This window comes from Diadema antillarum, unplaced genomic scaffold, assembly GCF_040938485.1.
Source record: "Diadema antillarum isolate AM-2024a unplaced genomic scaffold, OU_Dant_1.0 scf00000099, whole genome shotgun sequence".
Classification (NCBI taxonomy): domain Eukaryota; kingdom Metazoa; phylum Echinodermata; class Echinoidea; order Diadematoida; family Diadematidae; genus Diadema; species Diadema antillarum.
Genome location: NW_027270988.1, coordinates 3,409,235 through 3,421,352, shown reverse-complemented (window position 1 = coordinate 3,421,352; position 12,118 = coordinate 3,409,235). Strand labels below are relative to the sequence as shown.

The following is a 12,118-nucleotide window of genomic DNA, read 5'->3' as shown; positions in this document are numbered from 1 at the left end:
GATGAAGATGTCATGGTGCTGTGAGGAGAATGGTGGAAGCACGAGTGTGGACAGGGGGGTGATAAATTTCATGGTGCCACACAAACATGGGAGAGGGAGGTGTTGAAAGAAGGGGGCGGATGATTGGTGGCACAAGGAATGAAGAAGAAGGTTGGGAAAGAGAGAGGACTCTCAAAGAGAGAGAGAGAGAAAAAAAACACAAAACAACAAAATCCCAGAATTGAGTTCACTACAACATGTTACAAAGGAAGCTACATATACATTATGTACATGATGATAACATGGAAGCTCCCATGTGGCTGTGAGTTTTTATATGAAATACCTTTTAAATCTTAAAATATCCTCAACATTTCTGTCCAGAAAATAATAAACTTTAAGAGTAAGAGATCACATTTGACTCTGATACACATTCCAGTATTTTCCCTGGGATCAATTATGTTAAAAATGAAATCATCTCATTCAGAGAGGGGAAGAGGTTTGAATCTTGACTTCAAAGTTCATCAAAAGCTTTGAACGGTTCACAAACTAATGTTTTCTATTAAACTTCACGCGACAGTTTATATTGTTGAATGGCTACACACAATAAGATGAAATGAGAGCAAGGACAAGAAGCCCCCTATCACTACAAATAGGACCTATTTGCCTGCTTGGACATACGTGTATACCCCCATTCTTTGCTATCTGGCACAATATCTGTCACCTACTTCCAGTTTTTGAAATACCTATTGTACCAAGCAAGAGTCAATTCAACTGAAATAAGGAAGATTTATTCATGTTTTTTATTTGTGTGACTCATAGTATATTTCATTGCCTCTTTACACATAGTATCTTTTTTCTTTCTCTCCCTCGCTCTCTCTATTCCTGTCGATGCCTCCCTCGCAATGTACAGTGTATACAGGCTGAAAATATTACATATCATACACACACAAACAAAACAACAACAAACATAAAGTGTATATCTGCACAGTGTAAACATTTTATCATCAGTACCAGTATATTCCTTGTTGTAATATAACATACATTTGGTGATACAGGCAGTAGGATTCCCAGCATATTCACGTGGTCTTCTAAATCTCTTATTTCTCTCCAGTTTGGCATCTCTCCTAACTATTGTTCTCCTGTTCTCCTGTAACATGTCAGGTTATCCTTTGACTCCACTGCTGGTTGTTTTGGGATGTGCAACTCGGTTATATCCGATCAATCGCTGGAGAAAAGAAAAATTTGGAAGTGTGTTAAAGACAAGAAATAAAAGAAGTAGAAGATATTGAGATGGGGAAAAATAATACATGCAGAATCAAAAGATGAAATTAAAAATAAGGAAGGAGAAAAGATGAGGGAACAAAAGCAGAAGAAAGTGATGTGGAGAAATAGAAAAAGACAAACAAAGTCAGAGGGAGGAATGACAAGAGGAACGAGAGGAGGACAGAAAAGAACAGGTAGAGGGAGCAGAAAGAATAGATGACATGGAACAAAAGGATAAGGCGGCAAAGAAGAGAGGATGAAGGAGATAAAGAAATGAATACCATACTGTACGTATGAGATGATGGAAAGAAGAAAAGATGAGGAGGAAAAAAGAAGATGAAGAGAAGATCGCAGGAAGGAAAGCGAAACAGAGAGAGAGGTATAAGGAGGAGGAAGAACGAGGGAAAGAAAAAATGCAACTTGAGAAAAATATCATGAAGACAACTGTGAACACCGGAGAGAATACAATTATGTCGCATGACATCGTGTCCTGCCTAGGAATGTGGCTGTCAGGCATGATGAATGACACTGACACCCAACATGAGGAGCACAGATAGGACAAATTGATAAGACACTGCCGGCATTTAAAGGGACGTGCCAGCAATCTCGCCCATGCTCGTGCTGAGATGAATACAGTACATGTTTCCATAAATTTGGTAATGAAATTGCTTTCATGAAGATGTAACTCATAATGCATTCTCTCTCAAGATTTGGAATATATCACACAGATATAGTACAGATGATGATGGTTTATGTCAGCCTTTGGTCCGAATAGCAAGTGAAGCAAAGTCTGAAAGATACTGACCATAGTATAACCTGTCCTGATATATTGACCTTCAGTTAATTAACATACAGCATTTAATTCTGGCAGATAAGAACTTCCTTTCTATCTTTCTCTTTCTAAGCCTAACCTAATGCTAGTCTATGTATACTCTGCAGCTGCTGAAAACATAATGCATAATGACATCTTTAATTCTGATTCATTCTCCGCGTAAGATGACTGATAGTCTGCAGATGTTTGACAGAGGGCAATGGTGGGCAGGCAAGCATGTAACAGACAGCACTGTTCCTAGTGAACTTTTCACCCTTTATCTTTAAAAATTCATGCGTAAAAAAAAAAAATCACATGGATTCTGAGTGAGACAGTGAGAAAAGTTTGAATGACAGAAACACCCACATGAAAATTATTGACACGTCTGTTACACATTAAAAGTTTCCGTTAGTTCATGAATTATTACAGGATACACACCAGACAACAAATGTTTTTCATAAATGTATTGCTATAATGGTAAAACATGTCATTAAAAACACAAAAGAGGGTGAGTGTATTCATCATGATGAGAAAATAGGCAGGTCTACTCTAGATACACTGTATCTATAGGCAAAAATATGCAGAAGAGGTGTAGTACAACAAACAAGCAGACTAATACTGATGTCAATAAGTTTTCACAATACATTGTACGTACAGAACAAAAATATGTTGTGAAAAAATGACATAATAACACTGAATGCTACATTGCAATATCAAGTTATTTTCTCTTTTTTGTACGATTATAATTTAACTGCTTAAAATACAGAAAATATCTGAATGTGTGTGTTGTGATCCTTTGCATTTTGCTGATAGCAAAGCTTGCTAATGAGAGAATTCTTCTAAGGATCTGCTGATAAAATCTCCCTAATGCCAGCAGAGATGCCATGGACCCCGATAGCCATGATAAAATTGAACGATAGCTGAGGAAGAAGGTGATAACTGAAGAGGAAATTTGTTTGAAGGACATTGACTCCATATGGCTGCACCGAAACAATTTATGATAAAGATTTTTAGTGAATTTCCTCTAATATCCTTTATAGGGTTGAGAAGACTTCTGACCGTTCTAAAACTGGAGAGCATGTGTTAGGTATGACAATACAGAAGCAAAACAACTTCTGTCCGCCGAGGTACTGGCTGTTAACGTGACACATTGCATTCAACAAAAAGCTGGTACAATTATGTCTGCACTATAAAGTTTGCCTGTAAATCAAATGCATCATTTAACTTAACATGAAGTTTTGATTAAATGTGCACAAAAGATAAAAGGGAAAATTTCTGGGAGATTCTTTAAAAATAACAAAAATCAATCAACATCATGCCTTGTCATCATGATTAGAGTCTATATTTCCAAACGTAACAAAGGCAATATGGGTGTAAAGTTGAAAGATATGACTTTAAAAAATGTGAAGATTGAATCAATTTATTTGATAGCTTTTTTTTTGGGGGGGGGGGGGAGGGGGGGTGGTGGGCTACTATGATACAAAATTATTACATAATCATGATATCAGTCACATTTATCATGTTATTCATGTGCTTGAGCTTTTACAAATTGGGGACATGAAACAAACTAAACACCCTGAATACTACATGTGAAATCCAGCCTCTGACCAAATTCCTTATGGTTCATACATTCACATGTACATGTATGCTTACCTTCCTTAATCACTACTGCCACATGAAAATAGCAATTTGCGTCATAAAGAAAGACTTCATAACATAATATTCATATGTTATTATTATTGCCAAATTACTTGGCTATGAATTTGATTAAAACGATGAAACCAACTGTTCAAATATATTGCATAATGGTTTTTAGAAAGCTTGGAAACCAAACACTTTAGTATCTCAATTGAGAACTTTGGCTATCCATCACTATTGTCCACCACTGAATTCCTGTCACCTATTATGCAAAGAGAATAATAGTACACTCTGTTTTAGCATAGCCGCTCTGTACTTTTTATGATATGTTTTTGCGTTTAGAATCATTTCTAATGATTCATTTTTCTCTCCTTGTTTGACAGTGACACTTAGGAAATGGTTGCGGTATTAAAGTCAGAATGATATCTGCTGAGCTTGCTGTAGAGGTTTTTATAGAGGTGTTTTAACACGGTTCCCAGGAAGGCATTCTGGGTCTCTGACAAGCCTATTTCAATCACAGGAAACAAGCCCTCAAAAAGCCATCCAGGAAATGTTTTGATAGTGATGAGACTACAAAGAGAGATGGAAGGACATCATAAAATACATGAGGGAGATATACAGTCAGTGTAGAGAGGAAGGATATTAAACTTTCAATAGAGATGATAGCTATCAGATAAAGGAGTGTCATGCACCAAAAAATAACAACAAAAAATAAAACAAAACAAAAACAAAACAAAACAGAAAAACATATAGGATATTTCTCCACCTTGCATTAAAGTCCCTTTGCACCATAACATGCCAAACTTATTGAGTTAACAGGAGGGTAAGAGCCCACATAGATAATAATGATCATGACACTTCAGGCAGTGAAAGAGACAGATAGTGTGAAATACACTGTACATGTGTGATACAACACCTACTACGTGACATGGCTTACACATGTATACAATGGTACAATTATATTTTGGTACCAATCAAAGATGGGAAAGATAACGCAGGGGGAAAAAAAGGAAAAAAATGGTAAAATAGAGCAAAGATGCACTTGAAAGCAAAGATTATTGCTTGACAGACAAATGACGGAATAAATTTACTTTTCACACTACTGGTGGTATTGGCGAAAAGAATGCACACAACACTTATATCATGATCATTTTGTGTACTATCCCACACTGGTTCTTATTTCTGGCGCAATTCACTATTGCCTTCCATCACAAGCTGATGTATGTACTGCACTGCATGTCTTTTATATACCTCTAATATCTATTTTGTTAAATTCTAATTTACATGCTATCTTCATGCAGAACTTTTTTTTTTTCCAGTTTACAGGTGGCTGGAAATGATCGTCATATACACTTTTCTAAACAAGTTTATTTGAGTTGAACTGGTGTGACCAGCCTCAGGCATGCTACTGATCAACCAAGCTGATAGATTTCAAACTTTGGGGGTGGTTGTATTGAATAGATGACTGAATCAGATAAAGTCAATGCAGAACTTGAAAGAAAAGAGGAAACAAAAATGAAAGACCAAAATACTTTGTATAATGCTTGCACCGAGAAAAATGAAGTCATGACTGCTTGGCATCCTAACTGCACAAATATCAAAAAAGAATGCTATGCTTTCACAGTACAACATACTTCTTGAGAAAACAGAAACTAATCTAAATTAAACTTTGTTTGTTTTTCTTTCCATTCTTAAATAGTGGCTGTTTTCAACACTTACAGGGCTCATCGATCTAAAGTCTGTCCACTACTAGATACTGTAATTGCTGTTATATACAATGGCATGGTTCATTTTTTACGTTCATACATTGTTTCAGCTGAAACATTATACAAACTTTTTCTTCCATTCAATTACAACAAATACGGAAGCACTGTTCTCAATCTACCATAGACCCAGATTGTGTATAATGGGTGTCATCTCTGATAACATTCTATCCAATGTTCATGAAATGTACCCTGGCTTGTTTGTAGCATGAATGTGCAAATAAAGTATGCAGTCACATGACCGACATATAACTTACTGTAAAAGTGGATATTTTCGCGTTACTAATTTGTCAAGCTCAGCTCAATAAGAAGAGTTTCGTGTGTTTTCAATTCCGCAGAATCAAGACAGTAAGTATGGGAACATATTGCAAGCAAAAATATTCATGTGCTTTTATTTTCGCACTAGTTTCTGGTTGCGTGAAATGCGCAAAAATTTCAACACCGCGAAAATTTCCACTTTTCCAGTAATCAGTCACTAATACCACGATTGTCATGGTGCTGTGCAAATCCAAAGGCTAGCATACATTTCTTGGGAATGCATCAATCAGTTATCACTAAACTGTGATTACTTTCAACTTCTATTGTAGGAGTACTGAAAGTTAGAGCCATGTGCCCTAATTTACTGTTAGAGAAAGGCTTTTAATGAATAGTACATTGTACAGCTTGTATGTTCATCCAATCACTCATAAAGATCTTCCCCCCCCCAAAAAAAGAGAAAAAAATACACACACATAAAAACAAACACATACAAGTACATTGTAAACAGCAGTTGTCTGAAATTGTCTGAATAAGTTCTTGAAAATAGATGAAACAATCTGACCCCTCACACTCCACAAACAAAATATCTGGTACATCTATGAAGTCACTATTACTAAGAGAACTTAAAAAGCACCCCACAAACAAGAATTGTAAAGCTAGATATGAAACTTCAAATTCATAATTACCCCTTTGAGAAAGTGATGAATGTGTAGCGTACAAAACTGCTTCTTTTAAAAAAGAATTCTTCAGCTCACTCTTAATTCGTACTGTCCTTAAATTGTTTTCAGTCATTTTTTTTGGGTGTATTTCCATCATGTAGGTGTCTCATTGCACCAACAATTTTTGATGAGTACAGTATATGTGACCGTGGCCCCGTTTCTAGAAACTTTGCGTTTAAACGCAACTTGCAACTGATTGTCACTGGCCAATCAAAATCATTGTTGCATGCATGTCTTCTTAATAGGGCAGACCCTGAGCCAATCAGAATGGTTGTTTCAAAATTAGCAATTATTTGCAATTGATTGCAACTTTCTTGCAACGGGGCCCGTGTATCACAAAACAAACAAAAAGTCGCACCCCTTGATTTTACGTGAGGACTGAAATAGGTGAAATGGGTGAACCAAGTCAATCTTGAGTTTTTCCTATTTTCTGAAAGAGCTATTTTCCTTTATTCTTTAGTTTGGAATTATAACACGAATGGGAAAGTGTGTTTTCAGAAGTTTTTCTACAACCCCTTTTTTGGGAGAGTGAAATGATCAGGAATTATCTGAGACCCCTTTTCATTTCTCCAAATCCTTTAGTCCAGGCTAGGCTCCATAGAAAGTGCACCTAACCTTGTTTTTCGATATATACAATGTTTTTTGATGGTTTCTTGTCAATTCGAGGGTGCTAATTCCAAATCCGATTGATGCCACTCGCGTAACCTTGAGCATTTTCGGCAAAATGCAAAAATTCAAAATGGCCGCCAGATATGCTAATTTGGCCATGATAATCCCATTTATGTCAATTTTATGACCGATTATTACATCAAACTTTTTAAAATTTTTGTTCCTTGAGTAATTCTATTTGCACTTGCTAGAAAATTTTCATTTAATGTAGGTACATTTAGTATTTTAAGCTTATTTTCAATTCAAAATGGCCGCCATTCCTATACTCATGTACTTTATGAATGGCAAAAAAATATGCATAGAAATAGAAGACGAATTTACTGTTTTTCCAGTCACATACCTACGCTGTTATCAAGTTTTGCATGTGCAATGCAAATCTGATGAGTGCCACTTGCAACACAAGCAAACAAACAAACAAACAAACAAACAGAAAATATATTCTTTGTAATCTTATATGTTCTTCTTAATACAAAAATTCAAAATGAATGCCACTCATATACCCCTGTACAATATGAACGATAAAATGTACACGGAAATAAACGAATTATCTCTTTTTTTTCTGTCATGCAGCAACACTGTTTATCAATTCGGGCGCGGATTAGAAATCAGAAGAAATCAGAAGGTTGTTTAAGGCTGTTTTATTTGTGATGCAATCATCCAAATTTGCTTCCTCAATCTGGATTTTTCACAAGGAATTTGGGAAAAAGTCCAACAAAACTTGAATTGATGCCAACATCACGATCGTTTATCAGGAATTATTAGACATGAACATTTGATACCTACTTGCCTTGAGATGTTCAACTTCATAAAATTTACTCTGATTTACTGAAGATAAATCTCAGATGATAACACAAATGAAATTGCCAAATAATTGTCTAAAATATCGAACTACCTAAAATAACTCTAATCTGAAAGCGATATTATACAAACTGTTCAATCACCTCTTCCGAGAAGGAACATGAGGCAGGGGAAAGTTGAAAAAAGGACTACCCCACTTCCTTCCCTCAAAAAATCTCTGATATTAAAAAAGAAAAAAAGTTTTTCTTGTTCACCCACAGTATGATATGCTCGAAAATACAAATGGCCTTCTGCCTGATCTGTATAAAGTAGATCACATTTACCACTGGTTCTGTGATGGCGTGATTTTTCACCTATTTGCTCAAAGTTGGTTAAATTGTAACAGCATGAACTTGTGTACTTTCCACTGTAAAATTGGTTACAGCTCATTATTCCGCAGGTTCGTTACTCCGAAGGCTCTTTAATCCGAAGATTTGTTAGTCCGAAGGTTCATTTTTCCGAATTTCATTTTCGGATTAATAAATCTTCGGAATGACGAACCTTCGGAATAACGCCACAAATGTTCGGATTATCGAACCCTTTTTCATTTTCGAATTAACGAACCTCAAGGTATAGGGAATTTTTGTGTTTCCGATTGACGACCCTTCGGATTAACGAACCCTTTTCCATTTTCGGATTAACGAACCTCTTATAGGTATAAGGAATTTGTGTGTTTCGGATTGACGACCCTTCGGAATAACGAACCCTCGAAATAGCGAACCTTCGGAATAACGAACAGCACCCGTAAAATTGACACATTTTTGTGTCTGGAGAGGAGTACACTGCTCTTACCTTTCCTTCAGTGATGAATTGTGGAATTATTGAATATTTACCAATGTTAGTACAATGCAGGTGATTCATGATAAATGTAATGGGATGAGTCCATTTTTAGTCAAGGGGCTTGTTTTACACCTGTTTGCCCCCATCTCTGCTGCTGCCCAGCCCTGCCCGACCGCGACCCCTGCAATCCTGCAATTGCCTTACAAGGTACTTAGGGGTCACTTGGTGATCTTGCCATAGAAAGAAGGTAAAGACGTGGGGACTTGCTTAAGCACTCCTTTACAGAAGATCGAAAGCCCAACCTTACCAGCAACCATCCACAGAGCTATCTGACAATAGACATGCTGACATTATTGCCTAAAATGTAGCCATGATAGGTGAAAGGCTTCACTGTTCTCGCGATAGATGGATTTTACCACCAGTTTTCTCAGAGTAAAATGTCTTTGCGTATGATGTCCAGGGAGACTCTAAGATTTCTAAAGTGCTGCCTCATTCTGAAAGCAGTGCTATGACAACTTCACACTGCTTGTCTTTAATTTTCAGCACTTGCAGCTTCAGGATTTCGCAGACCACTTGACTTAGGACTCTGAATGATGGCCTCCTCCAGGGTGGCTATAAACTAACTCCACTCCTTTTAACATGGTGACATGATAATTACTTCATGAAGGAAGTTTGCTCGTGCAGATGATCTTACCCTTACGTCTCATAGAATGTCCTTGGATGACATTAGCCGAGTACTAACCCCTCTCAAGACAATAGAGGAGTAATTCTCCTTCTGGAGACTTTGCCTCCACCTTTACATGATAACCATTAGGCCCATGCCTTCCATCTTAGCAACCATCTTGCCAATGCTATACAATGTTCAAGGTAGCCTTCTGTGGCAGGCACATAGGCTAAGGAAGTCTACCCTCCTTCACTGGTGCTCAATCACTCTCCCTCCTTACGCTGGAAGGAAAGGCTGGCAAGTGTCCCCAGTGCCGTCTACGCATACCCCGATCTTGGCTTCCAGTCATGATAACCTGATAACCTGACCTTTTTGTCTGACAAATTTGTTCTCAGCCAATCAGATGCAATGGTTTTTAGGCTTATAACAGATTTAGGCTTATAACAGTTCCCCCCCCCCCAAAAAAAAAAAAAAAAAAAATATATATATATATATTTATATATATCTGACAAACCGCTTCACGAAATGCCTCCTCCCCCCCCCCCCCCCCCCGAACCTGCCATCAATGTGTCAGAAATCCCACAAGCCAATTTAGATCTCCCCCTATCCCCATCACTGAAAGCTTTGACCCCAAAACCGGATGGTGCAGAAGATGGTCTGAGGCCATGGACCATCCAAGTTACCTACAATTTACTGTCTCTGGCCTGGCAACAAAGCCAGATGGCTTCAACGGACTTTCATCCTGGTCCTATGGCAAATAATCACCCTCTGACCTTTGAGGAAGTCATGGAAGTGCTGAACATCATCAGATGTGGTTGCAATAAAGGTAATTGCGGGTCGGACTGATATGCATCTTTAGTCCTACAATCCTGCAAATTTGGGGCTGATGTCGCCTGGTGTCAAACATCAAATTAAAGAGATCTTTGAAGACAATACAAAAAGAACAGTTTTGGTTTTAAGACGAGAATGAATGACCTCATGATGTCAAAGTATATATAATAAACACATGGGACAGAACTGAAAGAGGTACTTCATATTGGTCCTTGGTTTTGAATAGTTTGAAAGGTATTGCGTTTGGACAGTTTTTTTTATACCTTCACCACTGTTTGTTGTTGTTTTGATTCAAGAAGAAAATAAAGTTTGCTCGATAACATCAAAGCGGTACTCTTAAATCATATCACATAAAGTGATTGAAGTTATGATCCATTTCAAACTCACCACAGGACTCCCCCCCCCCCCCCACCAATTCCTTGCACCATTTCTGTCCCTATTAATAACAGTTTCAGTGAAATACATGTTAGAAGCCTTGCTTTCTAGCTTCCCCTCCATTTCAACATTATTTAATAAATACCATGTATCTAGGTTCTTAACAATGTGTAAGTATTGCATTTTTATATGCAACCTGCATGCAGAACAGGATGGTATATATATCAATTTTTTTGCGTGATGTGTAATGCACTTATATTCTTTGATGAAACAGAATAAAAGATAAGAAATTGTGTTAAACATCGTAACTAACCATTCATAATTCAAATAATTCAATTTATGTGGTAAATAAGGACTTTTGCATCATTAAAGAATAACTTTTTGTTAAGAACATCCTTCAGATATATGATAAGCACTAGATCTTAATAAACAATGTAGTTGGATGTCAAAAAAAAAAACACCCAGCAAATTGGCTTTCTATTTCCACATATATTTTTGCCATTCATATTGTACAGAATAAGAGTGATCGACGACCACTTTGAAGAATAAAGATACATGTAGGGCCTTTATATTGTAAGTGGCACTCAATATATTTGCGTTGCACACGCAACACTTTATAACAGCTTAGGTACGGGACAGGAAATGCAGTAAATTTGTTCTATATTTCTATGCATTTTTTTACCATTCATATTGTACATGAGCATAGGAATGGCGGCCATTTTGAATTGAAAATGAGCTTTAAATACCAAATAAATTTATATGAAACGAAAATTCTCTTGTAAATATAGATGGAGTAACTCTAGGAAAGGAAATGTACAAAGTTTGGCGGAATAATTAGTAATAGAATGCGCCTTATTCTGATTATCACGGCCAAATTAGCATATTTGGCGGCCATTTTGGATTTTTGCATTTTGCCGAAAATGCTCAAGGTTACGCGAGTGGCATCAATCGGATTTGGAATCAGCACCCTCGAATTGACAAGAAACCATCAAAAAACATTGTATATATCAAAAAACAAGGTTAGGTGCCTTCTAGCCTGGACTACTTTGTACACTCTTCACTTTCAAGTCTAATAACTTTTGAAAGGATAATGCTGCTGCTTTGAAAGTTGGCATTAGTCATGGACAGAAAGTGTTAATAGAACATGCTCAATTCCAGATTAATCTGATAATCCCTTAATTGTTCCTCCAGTTGAGATCCCGTGTTTTGTCCCTTTCATCGCACAGCTAGCGCGGCTTGAATAGACCCTGTACTTCAGAGCCTCTTTTCTCAGTTCACACTTTTCCAGAGTGTGCTTTCTTTCCAGTATTTAGGTAGGTTAGGAGAGTCCATTTAAATTGAGTATACATCACTTTAAAGCTTAGAGTCTTGATCTGTTCTGTCAGAATCTGCCCTTAACTAAAAATCCATGTCTGGCGACTTTTTGTTGGTTTTGTGATGCAGGGTCACATATGGTTAAGGGAAAGATGTTCTTGACAAACCGCATTAGAAAAAGTCAAACTTGCAATGAAAATGAAAAAGAAATGAAAAG

General features: G+C 37.0%; 1 protein-coding gene across 1 annotated transcript in view; it reads right to left on the bottom strand.

Annotated features, from left to right (window-relative positions):
- Positions 1-294: 294 nt before the first annotated feature.
- Positions 295-12,118, bottom strand: part of LOC139718704 (protein YIPF3-like) — a 29,842-nt gene continuing 18,018 nt past the window's right edge. The window contains exon 10 of the mRNA XM_071630166.1: positions 295-1,204. Coding sequence (XP_071486267.1) covers positions 1,198-1,204 — 7 coding nt within the window. The 3' untranslated portion in view covers positions 295-1,197. The remainder of the gene's footprint in view (positions 1,205-12,118) is intronic.